Genomic DNA, 20,907 nt, shown 5'->3' with positions numbered 1-20,907 from the left:
GATTTATTTATCTTTGTGTGAATTTTACAGATTGTGTTTTTCAAGAAATTCATCAATGTAACCTAAGTTATCAAATTTTTAGACACAGAATTGTTCATTATATTTCTTTATTACCCTTTTAATGGATTATATCTCTTCTCCCCTCTCGTTTCCCTCTCCTTTTCTCTTTGGTTAGACTTTCTAGGGATTATCAATTCTATTAATTTTTTTCGAAGAACCAGCTTTTAGTTTTATTGTTTTTTCTATTAATTTCTTGTTTTCAATTTAATGTACGCCTTGTCTTTTTTTTAAACTATTATTTAGCTTACTTTGTATTTAATTTGCTCTTCTTAAAGTTTTGATACACCTTTTTAAAAGTAACATTTTTGCCATGGTTATTTTTTAAATATCCTGAAAATAATTTTTATATACATTGTGAAGTGAAACAAAAGAACAGTAAGTTATACCTACTTAGTGTTCTGTCTTGAAGGTACTTTACATATTGTAAATCTTGAAAGATTAGTGATTTCACAAATTTAATATCTCATTTATTAAAGAAATAAATATTTACTGAGTGGCTAAAACTTATCTGTCAACGTAATTGATACTGTACCAAACAAAGGCCAGGGACTATTAGAGCTGATATTCTAGGAGGACTTGACAGAAAACATAAAAATACACAAATATACACGTTACTTTAGTGGTGATAAGTACTATAAAAGTAGTATAAGGTAAAGGAACAGAAAAGGCAATGTTATTTTTTTATAGGATAGAAGACAACATATGAGAAGTGACCTGCTTCAGATTTCAAGGCAGTTCTATCTAGTTTTTGCAATGTTTGGTTAAGTAAAAAAATAAACAAAAAAGCAAAATTTTACAAATTGTACCTTAATTACATTTCTTCTTTCCTAGCTCCAAAGTTCCAGATCAAAGGACACTAACATTTTAATTCTAATCAATTAATTTATATATTTTTATTGATGGTTTGGGTGATTTACTGATTGCATTTAGTGGTGGTACATTGAAGCCCTGAAACCTTACAGGACTCATTAGGCATTTTCTGAAGTAGTTCAGATCTGAGCTAAAAGAATAGAAGTGGCAAATGGAAGAGGCCTTGGACTGTAGAGATAACTTCAAAAGAAAAATCAGCAGTGCTTGGAGCTGTAATCAACTGATCCTACTTTCCTATTTTTCCCCCTACTCTACCCTATCCCTAGCAGCTTGTAATTATTACCAAATTTTAAGTCAGGTTTGCTGAGAAATGGTGTTTCCATTTTTTTTTTTCAGTAAGGCACTGTATTGCCTAATTTTTGTGTGCTATAAAAAAAATAACACTGCACTTGAAAATAAGACCTGAGTTTAGTCCAACGTGCAAGAATTATTTTCCATAGACACCATGCCAATACATTCAGGGGCTACCATTGGATTAACCATGGTGATTGGCAAATCTTGAGAACCTGTCTTGGTAGATTTTGTTAAGGTATGAGTAACAGAAAGCATGTCCTTAAAAGCTGAGAAGCCAATAAACAAAATTTGTCTTATATTTACCTTTTTATATGTGTGTGCTTGCCTTAGAAGCCATATAATTTCAAGTAAAGATTAAAGAAACACAAACATTTATGGATGAATTCTTAATGAATGCAGCTTATACTCAGTTTAATGTTCTGTTATTAGAACTTCCATCCACTCATTCATTCATTTAAATTTTTCTATGTTAAAATCCTTACCAATTTTACACACTTAGAGATGGAACAGGACCTTTTTCACAGTTTTTTTCCTTCTTAGGAAATAATCATTTATGGAAAAGCATGTTAATAAATGAGGCATTTTTGTTGCCTCAGTGTTAGCTGAAGTCCCAAGGCTAATAAAAAAATGATGTTATGTGCTCTCACATTCTAAAAGAGGCATTTCAGAACATTTGTGTAGAATTTATTAATAATGTATTAAAAAAAACAATCATCCAAGATCATTAGAATAACACATAGCTTAACTAGAGAAAGGATACATCAGAGATGTGAGGACATGGAAATGGAATGGAAAAAAAAACTGCAGATATAATTTCCTTGGAATGAGTTGGAGCATTTGAGTAGGAGATCCCGACTCCTACCTGAACCCAATTAGGAAGGAGGCTTCAAGAAGACAGTTCACTAAATCAAGAGGCACTAAATGGCGGTGAAGAGATTGACTTTTTTACCTTTGCTGTATGTCACTAAATTGCAGAAATGTGTGAGCCCTGGTACCTCAAAGAACTGGCATATTATTTGGGTAAATGGACAAAGGTCACTAGGAGAGCTTGCCATGAATTTTTGTATTTTTGTTGTTTGTTGCTGATGTTTTTTAAAAAATATTTGTGGGGCAGAGACTGGCACTTCAATCCAACAACCGGTCTTGCTTCTACATGTAGAGGCAGTGATTCATTGTATATCTGCCTAACAGAGGCTATTTTTTCTTTTGAGATGATAAGGGTGCAGGAAAAGAGAGTTAATGTTAATCCAAGCCCTGACTAAAACTGTATTACTCCATAATGAGCTAATTAGTGTATCTTTTGTCAGTGGATTTTATTACTTTACCAGCTTCCCTTTCCTTATTCTTTGGGGTGCTTCCCATAGCCTTTTAAGAATAATCACTGTTTTATGCTTTTACAACACACAAAAAGTTCCTTTTTTCCCTTCTGAAACAGATTAGTCTAAAAATATTTTAGCTGCTGTTTCTGAATCGGTGCTATTTATAGCTGAAACTGAACTTGAAAGATAATCTAATCCATTAACCCTGTAAAGGTCTCCCAACCTATATCTCTGTTTGAAGATTTCTTCACTCCGGATCCATGTTTCTAATTGTTATGCCTAGAAGAATTACTAGCAATTTCCTGAATGCACTGAGCTTTATCATGGCTTTGCACAATGCTTTTTATGTTTGTACCTGGCAAGCTTAGGAATTCTAGATAGAAATCATATAAAGGCAGAGTCATTATCATCAGTCTCAAAAGGACACTAAAAATTACTCAGCAAGGCAATATTTCTACATCAAACTTGCTCTCTCACTCTTGGTAATAACTTATTTCCAATTTTTCTCTCAAAGTTCCTCTCTTGTACATCCCCTTCTCTCTCTCTCCATCAATTATATATATATATATATATATATATATATATATTATATTTAATTTACATTTTAATTAACATGCATTTTAAAATTTGATGGTCTTGCTTGATTCAGCATTACCAAAGTATTAAACATGAGCTCTCTCACCTTCCCATCACAAACTCTGCAAGTCTAGTAGCATCTCCTATTTCTCTATCTTCCTTCCTGCTACAGTTAAAATAATTTTCCCCCACCTGTCCTTGGGATGCTGTTTATTTTCTCCAAAACAATTTATTCCTTTACTTATACCCTCTTTTTCTTATCATCAATATTTCCCTCTCTACAGGCTTATTTATACCAACCAATAAAATGCTCTGGTTTCTTGTATCTCTAAAAAGAAAACCTCTTTTGACGCCCTAATGACTACAGGACTGCCACCATTATTCTTCTGCTTTATGCACTTCAATGTTCAAGGTTATTACCTATCTGAACTGTCTCTTTATTCACTCTTCAGCCTATTTCAATTTGTGTCAACCTCTGTCACTCCAGTGAAATCACTCTTGTCAACAACCTTCATGTTGTCAAATTTAAGGGACAGTCTTCTATCTTCATCATTCTCAAGCTTTCAGTTGTATTCAACACTCTGGATTCCTTTTAAAGGCCTTCCTTCTCTTGCTTCATTCACACCTCTTCCTCTTGCAATTCATGAGCATGATTTGATAGCTTCTTAAATCCCATCACATAATGAAATAACTTAGATCTTTGCGACTATGTCATAGATTCTCTTGTCTTTCTAAATAGTCTAACAAATGGATGTCATCTATTCATGTTGCTTTAATATTTTTAATAATATCGACATACTGATGTTTCCCTGCTATCTCTGAACTTCAATTATGTTCAACTATGAACTTAACAATCCCAAATGGAGATCTCTAAGTCATTTTAAGTTTATAATTTCTAAACTGAACTCTTAATTTTTCTTCTCAAATACAGACTTCCACACCTAATTTAATAGAATCATTTACCTCAATTTTGTGATGTTCAAGCAGAGAAACTTAGAGATTATCCTTTTTTTGTTTTATTTTTCTTACTTTCCACATCAAATTATCATTCGCTATTAAAAATTTTATATTCAAAAGATATCTTGAATGTGTCTAATTCACTTCCATCACCATAGTCCAAGTCTCCACCATCTTACACCCAGGTTACTGCCTTCTAACTAAAACTCCTGTTTCTTCAAGCCACCTATGTAAAGTATAAATCATGATCTACTGAAAATATAAATTGGATAAGCTCCCTCTCTCACAACTCTTTACAGCTCCCAATAACAGGTAGGTGACCTAAATAAGTGAAGAAGCCTAGGAGTGACTATGGTGAACCAGAGAGCTTGCTAGAGGGTGCAACTTTAGTTCCACCTGATGTTGCAATGAAGGTATATAGGTTACAGCTGACAGATCTAAAAAGGGAAAACAAAAATCTCTGTGTCTGTGTGTGTATGAAACCTGATTTTTAAATGTTGGTTCCTCTATTTTAAAAATACTGTAAGTTTAAAACAAAGTATCTTCAGTCAAGATTAGGCTGAATAGTTGCCAATTTGCTTCCTCTGCAGAAGAGATCTGGTTTCTCCACATCTCCTTGACTTCATTCTATGCTTTTCCCTAATTTACATTATGTAATTTAGACCCCTTGATCTTTATTTTTCTGGAATGGCTCATCAAGCTCTTCCTCAATGTGAGGCTCTTACTTCCTTGCAGACTAGAGGCATAAAATTCTTCTGCTATCAATGAAAGTGGGAACTTCTTAAGTTAGGTGCATTCCCACTCTGACATTTTTATTCTCTCTCACAGAAGCTTGATTTTTTATTTTATTTTTTGACTTCACAGTACTTTTCTAAATTTGTCATTACAACCACATGTGCTCATGTAATTGTTTATTGTCTTTTGTGCCATTAAATTCAAAGAACTACGGGGGTAATGCACTACATCTGGTTTTGTGTGTTTCATTTGTTCCTAGGGCATGGCCAGGCACATAGCAGGCAAACAATATATGCAGATAATGAATGTGTAAATGTATAAATGTTCTCTCTGGATTTCTCTTCCTTTCTACATGAAACTATAATCATTCTTCAAGGCCTAGGTCAACATTTGCCTCTGTGACCCTCATCTAACTGTCAAAAATACCATACCTGCTCTGTACCTCCATAACATTTATATGTTCTTAAATTGTAATGACTACATTATACCTTAGTTTGACTGTAAGCTTCTTGATGTCTAAATCTAACAGGGTGCTTGAAAGATGATTGCAAAATAATCTGATTTGAGATTGACTATAAGGTAATTTAACTCACTATATTACTATCAAGTCTATTTCCAATAAATCACATATTTTTGCAAAAAGTGAGCCCACATAAATATTAATAATAATTATTTCATTCATCATATCATACTATAATAGCAGCTAGCACTAATTGAGAGCTTATTTTGTCTCAAGCTTGATTATTGCTACCATGCATACATTATCTCATGTAATTTTCCCCTCAATCTCGTGAAATAGGCATTATTATCCTCATTTTTAGATCTGAGGAAATCAACTCTCGGAGAAAACAAGATAGTTTATGGCAAGGATGGGATTTGAATGAAGTCTGCTTGGTTTAAAACATAATGTAATATGCTTAAATATGATTAAAAGGTCAGGATTTGGAAATCAGGAAGTAACAAATTCAAATTCCAGTTCCATCAAATTATTAGCCAGATAAACAGAGCTTCTGTTTTCTCATTTGTAAAGAGGGTATAAAATAATAAATACCTTACAGTGTTTTATAATAAATAAAAAAGACATGTAAAAAACACTTGGTAAATTGCTTACTAATTTTTAGTCTATAAAATATTACTTTTAATTACTGAGGCTAATTTAGTTGATATTTTATATAGTCACTTAGTTTACTGAGACCAGAATTTGACAAGATTTCAGGTCTTTTGAATTTCTTTGCAGTGTAATTTTTCAAACATGATTATGTTAATTATAAGTCCAGTTAAAGAAAGTTCTCCAAAATTTCTAGAAAATTAGTTTTATTCATAATGAAATAATACTGTTTTCTACTCCAAGTGTATCAAAATATAACACTAAGTCACCTTGAAATATTCATGAGGACAAAATTTTCATAGGTCTCTATTCTAATAATTATAGTTTCATTCATAGGAATACTCTTTAGCATATCATTTATTCTTTATACAAACAATATAAAGGAAAGATTGTAAATGTGTGGTATATGTAACTATAACCATTATCTATTTTTTATACTTTGTGGAACTAAGGATTTGTGAGTGTTAACTAAATTATCATTTAGTATTTAATAGGATTTTTGATATCTTTTATTTATAAAAGAGGACTACTGAAAATTCAAGATTTAAAAAAAAATTATTTAATAGTGTAAATTAATGGCTACCATACTTTATTACATATATTCTCTAGGTTGTTAATAAATTTAATTTCAAATTAATAAAATGAAGAGTAATTTACAGATAGAGATAAAACTTACTCAAGTTATATTTACTTCCAAAAATTATATACAAAATGTTTATAGAACATTTGCACAAAGGTTTCACAGGCAGTACCTCATTTGAAACTCACCATTACATGTGGCAAGTTTGATACACATGTTATAGAAGAGGAAACTCATGTAGATATGAGTTAGTGACTTACCCGAGATGAGACAATAATCAGTAGAATTTGAATTCAAACTCATGTCTTTCAAATCCAAATCCCATGATTTTTCACTTACTACATGACAAAAAATTAATCATTTAAACACCAATAAAGTGCCCTTATAAAGTTATGTTATGTAGTTAGTCACTTTAAAATAATGAAGTATTATTGATAGTAAGTAACACATCAATGAAATCTAGCTGCCACACTTCTAAGTCATCAAGACTTCATTTCCATATTATTAGTATTTTTAAAATTTAAATTAAAATAAACTTTAACAAAATAAATAATGAGATAAACAATTAAAAATATTACCTAAAATCTGCTCCAACTCTCTTCCCATTTTCTGGTTCTCCTGGATCTGGGCATAAATTGGAAGCTGTTTTAATACCTCCCTCATTTACTGTAATAACAAAAAAAAAAAAAAAAAAAAGAAAAGAAAACAGAAAAACATACATAATTAGAGAATCAAGAATGGTATTTGTTTAAAATTGTACACAAAATATATTCTTGTATTTTGTTATTATAATTACTATAGTTTAAATACAGAAAGTTAAAATATAATTTGGTAACCCAATAATGAAGATTAAAGCTTTTTTCTATTTGTGGACCTATAAGAAAATAAGTTTCATGTTCATATTCAATGACATACTATTCTTGTTATCAACACATTAACAGTTAGCACTTTATTTTTAATTACCATCAAATTATAAAATTTCTGGTAATGCACTGCCAGAGTATCAATGCCAGAGTTTCCATTAATAATTGGCAGTAAAGAAGTCACCACCAGTGTCATACGAGTACCTGATATTTTAAAAGTTGAAATAGAAAAATAATTCCGTATGGGAAATTTATGGTTATTAGCTTTTCTTATTTGGTATATAACAAAGTAACTTTGTCTGCCGATGTCAAAATAAAACTGTGGTACAAGTTATCAAGCATGTCATTGATTTATGATATAATGCTGAAAACCAAATTAAGGGCTTTACCCATTAGCAATTTCCATGACTAATTTCCATTCTGTGTTCTACTCAACCAACTATACACATTTTCAGCAGTTTCTTCAGAAGACCCACTTAATAAAAGATTTATTAATGTTTTCAGTGAATGTGATCACAGTAAATAAATTCCCAAGATAGGTTTTTAATGGGAAGATTATTAAACCAGATAAGTTCTAAAATATTTGAATGATAATGTTTTATAAATTCAATCTGACAGTGAATTGGAGAATAACTTCCATTTTGCTCCTCATCACCTCATCTGTTTTTTAAAAGAAAATAGGACCTGAGTAGAGACTCCAGAAAGAAAAAAATCTAAACCATGTAAAAATGGTTCTTGTCCTATAATGTGGATTGGAATCACCTGTGGGCCTATTTTTTAAAAAATAAAAATGCTTACTTCTACCTCTAGATATTCTAATGCAATTACTTGGGTAGAAACCTTTGTTGTTGTTGCTTTGCTTTTGTTTTTCAATAATCCTCAAGATGATTCTAATGTAGAGTCAATGTTGAGAACTACTAGATTTCTGCATCATTTAGTTCAGATTGTCAGCTTGTTCAAATTGATTTATCAAGATAGCAAGATAACTATCAGATGATGGCTCAACAGTCATATCTCTAAATAGAAGTTATATTTTCAATTACATACGAAATTTTCTGTCTGTGCCCTTCATGCTATAAAAATCACTTTCCTAAATATCCCCAACAATATCCTTAGTGCTGCCAGCTTTATTACATATTCACCAATCCATGCACAGCATGTGATATTTTTTGCTTTTCTTGGTTTTCTGACTTGCTTTTTAATTTCTTTTTACCTGTTTAATTTTTGTTGTTTGTTTTGTTTTGTATTGGTCACTCTCTTACTTTTCTATATATCACACCTATAGGGCAAATTTAAAGGCCACTTTACTGACACATAGCTTTCCATATTTTATAATTCCCTAATGGCTTGAAAAATTACCTCTTTGCTAAGGAATTCCAATGTATGATTTTGCCATTTTTTTTTCTCAAGCTCTTTCCTGCTCCTTCAATGATCTAATAGATCAGCCCACCAAAATTCTCATAGTACATGAAAATGTATATGCTCAAATTCAACTTAACCACTGATGCTTTTGTTCTCCATTATCATTTTCCTCCAATCCATCTTGAGTACTGGAGGAGAACTAATCTTCCTCAAACACAATTTTTATTACTGTTCAAATATCCTGTGATTCTAGACTTCTAAGTATATCAATTGTCTTTCCCAGTAGCCACCAAGATATATCCATTACTCAGTTCCAACAGATTCTTCATCGTTCTGCAGTTTCCCTGGTTAGCCATGCAAATTCCATGCTTTGTGTTTTCTCCAGGTCTCCATGTTTTCCCTTTCTTCCTCTTTAGCTCTCAGAATCCTATATAATTTTCTAGACTCAGATCAAGTCTGACTTTTTGCAAAATACATTTTTCATTTTTTCTAGATTTTCTAATTCCTCTTTTTATATAGCGTGAACATCATATTTAATTTTATATTATTTTATCATATTATGTTAGTAGTTTCATATTCCTCAGTCACATATATAAATACATCATACACTTGATAAAGATAAGGGAGAAACATAATTATTTTAATATACCCACAATGCCTAGATAGGGATTAATGACTTCTCAGTAAATATGTCCTAGTCGTTTGATTAAAAACAATGTGTTGTACACTGTTATCAATGAGTAGAGTATTTTCTATGGGAAACATTCTCTTTTCTATCTTTACATGGTTTTTGAAAATATTATGATATATGTTATTAAAATGTGACTTTCCAAATCATATTTTTAGCAACTGCCTTAGTCTAGGTTTAAATCTTGGCAGACTGATTCGAGAAATTCTGTTCTTAACCTCTGAGCTCTACATCCTATACAGAAAGCTCAACAGGTAAAATGGCACCAGTAATTAAAATTCAAAAAATTTTCCAAATATTTTATCTTAAAATGGAGATCATATTTATAATTTTCACAGAACAATTTATAATGTTAATTCTTATGATTTAATTATAAAATTACTTTTGTAATTCTTAATGTGCCCTTTAAACCACTGTCTTTGGACATCTTTAATAGGTAAAAAAAAGTTCCCAATTTAAAAATGTAAAGATAACAGGAGAGCTTCTACATGATACATGGTACAGGCATTTAACGTTCTTTAATTAAAACATTTAAAATAAAAAATAAAAAACAAAGTGTATAATCTCATATTTTTCTGATATTTAGATATTACCCACAGCTAGTGATGCCAAGACATTGAAAAGTAGTTAGTATCCATTCAATCAGCTATTTCACTACATAATACCATTCAAACAACTGTACAGGTATTTATCACTTTACTTCTTTTAATTTGAATAGTAACTGACAGAGTAGTAAGAACATGAGGGCTCTTTAAAAGTTTAATTACATGAACAAGGTGCTGCCTCTTATAAAGAGCATGACCTTGGGGGATATCATTTTTGCTTTGATCATTAAGGATGGTAATAATAATAACAACAATAATTATTGCTAATGCAATATAAATCCTTTTCCTGATACCTTAATGGAAAAAAGAGATGAGGGCAGAATTTATAGAATTTTAAAAGTTGAATGAATTGTCATGTCTTATAACCTTGAAATATCTTTATTATATATGTTTACAAAATGTGCTGTAAGAATCTTAATTTACCATATTATTGTATGTTCTAGCTTGAAAATACTCGAATCTTAATTTACCATATTATTGTATGTTCTAGCTTGAAAATACTATAAATGTAGTCAATATCAAAATGTAATATTGTTATTATAAACAAGTTTTCTGAAGCTTCTGATTTTATATAGCATATAATCTACTTTAAAAATAAAAATGAGTAGATTATGACTAAATGTCATCTGACCAAATGTCATCACATTATCTCATCCAGCTGGTGGCACTGCTATCTTTCTTAGATTTTTTTTATATTAGATCTAAAATTTTTATTCCACCTTATAAAGTATAATGCTTTGGATCTTGTTCTGAATTTCAATATCATGAATGTTGACAGAATGCTATTTTACAATAACTTTATATGCTAGAGTTTCCTCTTAATTCATTTAGCTTCCCAATGAAATATTGGATCCTTGCCAGCTGAGACTATATTTTATTCATTCTTTTACCTTCTTAGTCTAGCATGGTGCTGCCATGGAGAAATAGCTCAAATAGAACTGCGGAATGATGTATAATAAGAATGAATGAAAGCATGGACTTGAACAAGATGAAATAATTTTTAAAAAAACAATACATTATGGAAAGCTCACAGTTTCTCTATAATTCCACTTTAAAATTCTAGAAGAGCCTAGTAGGAAAGTTGGCAAGGCTACTAGTCCACTAAATTCAACATTTTAAAATATAAAAATGTATTTATGTATTTAATTGTTTAAATTGAAGTATAGCTGATTTACAATATTGCATTAGTTTTTGGTGTACAAGTGATTGAGATATATATACACACATATGTATGTGTGGGTATAAATATATATGTATATTCTTTTTCAGATTCTTTTCCATTATAGACTATTACAATATTTTTATTTTCTAAATTAAAAATATATATTTTTCCTTTATTTGCAAACCTACTCTCTTTGACGAACAACAACAAGGGATGGATAGAGACTATATAGAGTCCAGGTACTAAAGTTGGATAAAAGAATCTAAATTACCCAATTAAACAACCACATGGTTCCCATGAATACTACTGCAGCTTCTTGAATCTCTTATTTGTTTCTTAGCTAAAATGTAAAGGTTCTATTGTGGGAAGACAAGCTTTAGAAATGTGTCTAGTTTGTGTCCTCCATAATTATGTCCATTTTTGGAAGTTCCAGTGATGGAATCAATTATGTATTCAAAGAACACAAGGTTTAATTTTTTCATTTGAAAGTTGATGTCAGACAAAAATTGTCTCCGTTCAAAGTGATTTGGCCCTGTGTTAAATAAATGATTCAAAGGGATGAAGACTTGAATGCTTACTTGATAACAGATATATAGTAACGGTAAAAATTAAAGCAATATAACCTTTTCTGTGAATGACCATCAAGAATATATATTTGAGACTATTTTAGAAAAAAACTATAGGAAAACAAACTTTAAAATAATGTTGCCTTGTTATTTCGTGATTATGAAAAAACTGGCATAAATAATTTGTTTTGATTGAAGTGAAATTATTTATATCGAAAAATAAAAATAAAAGAGCACAATACTTTTTATCTCCTCCACAAGCTTTAATGGACAAATGCAAAATTTATTTTAAAATAATTAAGTAAATTGACTTTTTTTGGTTTGTGATTAACTTTTAAAATTTTTTGTCTCATTAACTTTACTTCTGACAATCTAAAATCAATTGTTCTTTAAATAATATGTTTATTACAATGTAATATGTATAATATTATGTAATATGTAATTATATATGTTTATTATATGTAAATCAGGATTTGTTTGTTTTCCCAAATACACTGTTATGTCTAAATTCCCTTTCTTGTTCACCCTCCTAACTAGTGTACAAGAAAAATTAAAATATGTATGTTCACTAGGCAATATACCAAATACAAAGAGTTACAGACACCTTTTTTTACTTGTTAAATTTGATGTGCAACATTGTGTAAGGTTAAGGCATACAGCATGTTACTATGATACATTTTATATATATATATAATCATATATATATGATTATAATATATAATATTTATGATTGCTCCTATAAATATTTATGATTGCCACTAATGTAGAATTGCATACATCTTAATGCCTTGATAAATCTTAGATATTTTAATATAAATAGCTTGATTTTCCCAGGATATCTGAAAGTTTGAAGAATGAAGCATATAAAATAACATTCTTGTAGTCAAAATGAGGAAAGGGTAAAACAGTCACAGTTTATAATTCTTCTTAGATTTCCAAAATAAATATACTGTCCAGACAAAATATTAGGAAAAGAGTAGTAAACCTAATATTTAAGTCTGCAAAAATTTAACTTTTATTTCATATTGATACAAAATTTAATTTCAGAATAATTTCATCTAACAACTTTTTTCTGTTTACATTTTCTATTATAGAAAAAAGTCTTTCTCTCTAAAATGTATTAAATAATTAATAAATAGAATATTATTATATAGATTATTTATTTTCCCTAAAAACAGTATCAATTTTGAAAACACATTTTAATACAAAAATATAATAATAAATCATAATTACATAGCCAAATACTTTGAAATGATGAAATCACCCAATTTGATGATTTTCTACTCATATCTGCTACTTTAGGTTTAGTATTCTCAAATCCAACAAAATGTGAAAATCACATTTTAAAATTAGGGCACTTTAAAATATTTGATAACATACAGGTCCCAAGATTGCTTCTTAAAAATTGATGTAACTGCTCCATTTATGACATTTATTATTATATATATGTAACTCAATAAATATGTGGGTAAAATCTTTTTCTGATATAACTACAATGAATAATTTTTGTTAAAGAAATAGCTTTACACTTATTTTATCAGATGATTTGAAATTTAATAAAACAACGCTAAAACATGTTTGTTAAAAATAATAATGTTATTTACAACTAATCTTATTTTATTATCAATAAGTCATTTTAGAAGTCAGATATTGTGTTATAAATGGCATCTTTCAAAATATATTATATGTATCTGTATGAACAGTAAGGCAGGGAATTTCTACAAACTGCTATTGATTTACACTGAAAATGTATAGCTCTATTAAATTTTTTTATATTCATTTGTGGTAATATAACAATGAATATTTAATTCAATGATTCTTAATCTGAGAGTCAGGGATGAACTTCATATAATTTATAAATCCCTGAATATTAACCAAAATTATGTATTGGAGCAGCACATAAATGTGTAGTATTTCAGTCCATTTTGTGAGATTTTCAAAAGAAAACAAAAATGAATTAGTTAATTCACTTACAAAAGACTATTGACTGAAAGGGTTTGTATAAATTAACTCAAATTAAATATCTTTTTTCTTTAAATGAAAAATTGTTATTAAAAGAAATGTTTCCTTAGACAAAATAATTATGCAGAAATTTAGGTATGTTCAAACAAAAATTCCCACAAGAAACAATCAATTTGAGGATTTTCACTCACTTATTATCTTACATCCTAGAATTATAAAACTAGAATGTTATCAACATGATAGATCAAAAAAGCTTTCTGTTTTTTTACATTTTTAAAACAATCTGAGTTCCAGAGCTTATATATTAATTCATTAACTCAATATGTATTTAGATATGAGGAAATATTGAATAATAATAATCATGCATGTTATATAGATATTAATGCAGTTAATTTGGTAAACACACAAATATTTTTTATAAAACACACAAACAACACAGACACCACAAACTTCACTCTTGCACTAGAGAAAGTAACAAAAAAGGAGTACACTCACAGATAGAAAACTTGTTGCTGTTGTCTTTCCCTGGAAACAACTTAAATCCTCTAGATTTAAAATCTATGGCCTTTTTCACTAGTTAAGAAAACAAACAAAAACATGTATCAGGATACACAATTTTAAAATGAAATTCAAGTTAACAAATTTTGTTAGCATGGAATTATGCAAGTTAAAGAATCTGCTTTCTTAAACCTGATACAGGGTACCCAGAAGAAAATGAAGAAGAAAAAAATATCAATATGATAACTAGGTTGTAAAAATATTAAGCAGTAAAAAAAGATTTTAAGTGTTCTATAGGGAGAATCTTGCACATGTACAGGTACTTTTAAAAATTATCCACATTTTTATAGAAGAGTAAAACTATCATAAACCACTTGAATTCATCAAATTTTATGGAATAAACTAAACTAGAAAAACAAAAATACTGAGACATTATAAAACATTTAGGTTTCTAAAATAAACTAAAGTATTTTAAGGTAATTTAGCCTAATTGAAATATTAGGACACATTTTTAAAAATGGTATAATTGGAAAACCTTAAAATACATTTTAGTATTTCTTCTAAGAACTATTTCCTTTCATAGACATTCCTTTTGAATTATGATGGATGTTCAGTCCATACAGTACCAGATTTATGGAAGTGAATTACAACTTTTTGGAGTTCATCTAAAATATCTTGCCACTATTTTTGATAATATGATATTGAAAATCAACATCATAATAGGCTGGCATATATCATTGTTTACTACATTAAAGTAGGTATGACTGAATTCACCTTAAAATAGTACATTCAATGAAATACCTTGGAACATTTTAAAAACATTTTCCAAGAATTTTGGAATTCTTGAAAGGAAGATAAGTATTATTTCTTTTTTAAGTATAAATTATTTTATTAAATACAGTTGCTATATAATTTTAAAAGTGATAAACTATAGTTCAGAAGAATATTTTATTTAATTTTTCAATGAAACCAAGTGAAATAAAGAAAATATATTTAATGGAAACCTTATTAATTATAAACTTTTAAGCAATCTGATCTAATGAGATATTTAAACACCGATTATTTTCTTTAAAGAAAATCAGCATGAACAAGAATGCAAGGGATATATTTAACTTCCTCAATTATATTTTAGAGTTTTATCATATTGCTTTTTTATGAAGCTTATAGCAGGGTTGGTAACCTGAAACATTTAAGTAGTTAGGTTTTGTTCATGCCATGAATCTGAAAAAAGCAAAACTGATTTTTGTTAGTTTAAAATGGTAATATCACTAATTCTGACTTGCCATTTTACCTTCTTAGTTCAAATTAAGGATATTTTATTGGTTTTGAAATATTTTAAGGTCATTTTTTTCTTGTTAACATCTTCAAAAGTGGAAAGATAGAAATAGTCAGACGGCTTGCTGAAATATACAGTTACAAATTGTCTATATATACTACATAAAAATTGAAAATGATTATCAGAACAGAATTTAAGAGACCTGATTCTTAGCAAGTAGTAGTTGCTGATTTGGGTGAAGAATCTGACTTTTACCTGAGTCTCTTCTCTTGAAATAAGAAGTGAGGACTAGATGACTACTCAGTTGCTTTGCAGTTCTGAGATTCTTTATCTGGGGCCTTTCTTTACAGTGAAACAATCCCTACATTTCTCTCAACTTACGTTTTTTGTTGTAATTCTTTCCACACTCCAACCCTCAGTGTAAGCTAAATTTTAGTCCTACTAAAGTATTCAGCTACTCTATATTTATTTCTGCCACTTGTGCATTGTCCTGATGTCTTAAAATTATTTTTAACAAAATCTGCATTTTGTATTTTGAGGCATAATTCTAGATTCTCCCAATCCAAACATGAATTATAAGTAGGAGTTTTACCTCTGCTTTTCTCTGCATTATAAGATTTGGCTTTAATTATTACAAGGGGTCTGAAAATTTACAGTGATTTTAACACAAATCTGGAAGTCTTAAAGAATAAAGAGAAATAAATGAAAAGATTGTAAACCCAGAGGAGAAAATTGAAGAAAATTTCAGAGGGTCAAATAGTTCAATAGCATTCTGAAAACTACAGAATGTGTGTGTGTGTGTGTGTGTGCACAACTGTGTGTGTTTGCAGAAAGGACAGGTTTATGTAATGTGCTTATATGTAAACTTGACTGTTTGGTTGAGTGAGGTCAGAAACATGTAGCTAAGAAAGTGTCATCTCAGACCTAAAAGTTTTAAATAGTTTCCTGGTTCTAAAGGGATTTAGTCATTTTTTTAAGCATCTGTTTGTCAATTAAATTGAAGAAAAAAATCTATATTTTTGAAAGTAAAAAGTATAAATAAGTAATACAAATGCAGAATATTAAAAGCCAGGGGAATATCCATTTTAGAAGATAAAAAGGAGCAAAAAAAATATAAAATTTAAATTCACAGAAAACTGTAAAATATGTCAAACAGTAAACACATACTTTAGATCTTTTTATAATTTCAATAGGAAGAACATATCACATATCTCTTTATAAATAAACAGAAAGGACAAATACTGCAAGTACCAATTGCAAGACACTGCTCTAAATCATACATTAGTGAAATGTTAGACCTCAAGCATATGCCATAAAAATATATTTATTATGTATTACAATGTATAATACTAACATGACATCAAGACATGAGCACTTCTAGTGACATTTAATTTATGAAATTAATCTGATATTTTTAATAGATATATTTCAATTACAAGCATGTAAAATTTATCATAGAGATATTAAAATGTGGTATTTTATATAATTTTTTAAAATATTAAAAGCATATTGTTTGTGTCAATTTCTTTCACTGTACTATGAGTTTCTCAAAAGCAGCAATATTATTTTATTTATCCTTGCTGTATGAGTGCATGATTGAATGAATATATGCAATATTGTAAATTCTTTTTCATTTAACTAAAGGCATTTTTTGGGAGGATTTCTTTTATTAATCATGAGTTAGAAAGGGAGGAAGTGATGGAAGAATGAACGTTCAAGATGAAGCACTTTCATGAATAAAGCTATTTTTAAGTACATAAAAACTATGTAGGTTCTACTAGATTTTTAATAAATTTCATTAAACGCAAGACGTAGAAGACATGTGCAAAGATTCATTTCCTTTTTTTCTGCTTTTCACTTTTCACATGGTGAACAATTTTGTTCATTTTTGTAGATTTGTGTTTATTGCTTTTTTGGCTTGACTCATGCTTTTTTTTTTAGCACGACTCATGCTTTTTTTTTTAGCACAATGGAAATATTTTATAATTTGGGAAAAATCTGGCAGAAAAGAATATATTAGGCCAACAATCATATCCATCTTAGTTTAGTTGTAAGCCCAAAACACTAGAAAAAGGATTTTGTTTCTGTAATCTTCACTTAAGCAGTTTAAACCACTGTAGAGGATTATCACTGTAGTATTTTCCAAATCAATTATTGTTGTTATTTTCAAAATGAATTTTAATTCAAAAATGCATTCAAAAACTTACCAAAAAATGATGCTGATTGATGTTACTTAAACCTCATCTAACTTTCATGTTAATCAGCTAAAGCCACTTACTGGAAATTATTTAAATCACAATGCTTTTATTATAAAAATTAACCATATGTACATATGTAGATAAAGTGCTAGATTTTTTTTCAAATATCTACACTCATTGTGTGAGATAGGTAGCATATGACTTTATTTTTATGTTAGAGAACCTCTGTTAATAGAAACAAAGTTAATAGAAACAAAATCACCAGTCTCTGACATTAGGAAACTGACAATACTACACAGATGTAATAAAGGAAATTCCAACCACTAGTTGGAGGTTTGGAAAAGAAGACCTTTAGGTGATCCTTCTATAACTGAGCGTCTAAATTTAAAGTCATAAAACGTTTCGTGACTTTAAGTTCCTTACTTGAAAATTGGTGCGCTTCACTACATAATCTCAAAAGTCAAATACTAATAACTTTTTCATTCCATTTCACTGCTATGCATATGCAGTGAAAATTGTAATTTTGTAAAACATTAACCTTTGAAAAAGAAGTTTAGTATTAGTGAGCAGAAAATTTTTTCACTGGGAAAAACTGCCTAAGATTTATGTGGGATTCTTGTAGAAAAATATTGGCATTAATTATTAAACGCTATCGGAACATTTAAAACTCCTTTCATTTTCTACTTAAATCATACTCAAATATAATAATAAAAAACAAATGCAATATTGTTTATTATCTTAATCTTCCAAATTTATACTACTTATCTTGGCAATGATTTATCATGCAAGTGGCAGTAGATGCATTATAAATCTCCAATTAAATTAGAATGTGATAATTCTTCTGAAAAGGAAAAAACTTTCAAGAAAGTAAGTCATTTGTATCTTACTTATTTTTTCAGTTTATTGTCTCTTCATTTTAACTTCTCAAATGCACAATGCCTTTCTCTTCTTTTAAACTGCATTTGATATTATGATACCTGGGTATATAATTCCTACTTTCTATTTTGAATTAGGTATAATCTTATCTTTATCCTTATACTCAATAAACAGAGTATACTAATAAAATACATTTCATTAGTTTTTGTTTTGGTTATTAAAACTAACTCTCTGTGTGTTTCATTTTGACAATATGGCACATTTCATTATTAATAGTAAATTCATATACATGGGTACTAGGAATTATAATCAATCACTAACTAGGAATTTAATTACAGGTGAAATAGTGTTAAAACACATCATTTTTTTTTTTTGTGGCATTTCTCTCACTGGATTAGGAGGTCGAGACCTCTGTTCTAGCCCATTAAGACACTGAATAAGTTGTTTAATTTCTCTATACATTCCTAGAAAATTCACTTATTTATCCTTAAGTATTTAGGTGTAGAATTTGAAGCAAAAGAAGAAGAAAAGACTAATTAATCAGAATTCTTCATTCTATCCCAGAGATTAAAATCTGTTTAGCGATTATAAAATTATTTAGCTCTGTTCAGGGGGTAAGTTTTGTTTGTTTGTTTGAAAGTAAATAGTGGCTGCATGTTACAGGCCTGCAAACATTATAATTTAACACTTTTTTCTACATCCTATACTGGTAGAATACTTGTTTAGAACATATTTTGAGGCTGCTAATTAACTACTCCTTCCACATTATCCTTAGAAGAAGAAACATCAAGAAACTATAGTGATGCCAGTAAAGGTAGTACTCCTGTAGTATCTGTTTTATAATTTTTCATATAAGATTTACCACTGGATACAAATTTCTAAGAATACTTGCTTTATAAATGTTTCAGTAATAAAATTTTAGAAAATGATTAGAAGTATGTTGTATGTAAATCATGTTTCTGGGTTAGATAGTAAAAAGATACAATGGAAAATTCAGCAGTAAGTGGCTGATGAGTCTTTGTGAAAATTACTTTATTTCAGAAAATGTTAAAAGAAGAGAAATAATACTGGCCACCATTTGATTAGAAAATTAGTAGTGCAATGAAGCATGTTTAAAAGCACTTAAAAATTAATTTCTAAGGGCTTACATATTAGGGATATGTAAGATCCAAAAGATTCTCAAACTTTAAATAATGGAAATAGACCAATTAAACTTAATAAGAAACTATATATATATATATATATACTCAATATTATAATTACTTAAAATCTAATGTATTCTCTCTTTTAAAAATCACTAGAGATAAGTAATATGGTTCAGATACTCCAATATTTTTTCATGTCCTAAACTTCTATTTATGCTGCCCTGCTAGTTTGTGACTAGCACTTACTCTTGCATGTAAGATGTGTAAGTATAAAATTCATATGATGCCCTATTTTTAGTTGAAAGAAAATTTACAATTATATATTGTACCATATGCTTAAAAACTACAATAAATTCTAGGAATGAGGACATAGCAAAAGTCCAGTAAATGTTAGTTATTTTACTATTACTACTTATAATTTTAAGATTGAGTCCAATTCAGAGGTCATTTTAATTAAGAATACAAAATACAAAAAGGTTTTCAACTATTTTGTGTTATGTCTTTTTCACTGTGTAAGGACGTTATAAAAATTAAATCATTTACCTTCCGGTTTAATTTCTTTTAATAAAAAGTTAGAAACCTCCCCAAATCCTTTGACCAAAATAGAAAATTTAGTATAAATGTACAGAAACATCCTTAAATATAATCATTTAATTTTTATGAACGTATGTGTAATTATTCAACATATTTCAAGTATTCATATAACAGGCCCATTTTCACTTTTACAAAAGAAGATTCTAAAACTATAAGGTTTCAAAGTTGTAACAAGGTCAGCCTAGATCCTAAATCTTATTTTTGAACTACTTCAGACTGAGAAATAAATTTAAAATTTTTACTTGAAAAACTGAACAGAGTTGCAACTATGACAAGGAGATATATTTTATGAAATCAATTTGTTAATTTTCACAGGTCTTCTAGATTTAATTGTTATTTTTTATTTAAGAGACAGTGGATGCTAATTATTTGATAAAGAGTCAAAATTTGTCTATGGGCTTTATTCCCTTCCAGAAATGGAACAACTTCAGAAATTCATAACACTTATGTAGACACCAGCAGATGCACCAGCAACGCTTGGCGTAACGGGTCTTACAGTTATGGTGTGCAGTAAAATGTCAGGATTATGAGAAAGGGATTTTCATATTCTCCTTAGAGATTCTTATAATTGGCATAATAAAAGTCACCATATGGGAAGAGTTTCCATTGGTAT

General features: G+C 29.1%; 1 protein-coding gene across 1 annotated transcript in view; it reads right to left on the bottom strand.

Annotated features, from left to right (window-relative positions):
* The window catches only part of CSMD3 (CUB and Sushi multiple domains 3), a 1,010,791-nt gene that overhangs the window by 547,622 nt on the left and 442,262 nt on the right, over positions 1-20,907 (bottom strand). The window contains exons 8-9 of the mRNA XM_064476888.1: positions 14,203-14,280; positions 7,078-7,165 (exon numbers count right to left, since the gene is read on the bottom strand). Coding sequence (XP_064332958.1) covers positions 7,078-7,165; positions 14,203-14,280 — 166 coding nt within the window. The remainder of the gene's footprint in view (positions 1-7,077; positions 7,166-14,202; positions 14,281-20,907) is intronic.

The sequence above is a fragment of the Camelus dromedarius genome, chromosome 20, assembly GCF_036321535.1.
Source record: "Camelus dromedarius isolate mCamDro1 chromosome 20, mCamDro1.pat, whole genome shotgun sequence".
Taxonomy (NCBI): Eukaryota; Metazoa; Chordata; class Mammalia; order Artiodactyla; family Camelidae; genus Camelus; species Camelus dromedarius.
This window is presented reverse-complemented; position numbering and strand designations above follow the sequence as displayed.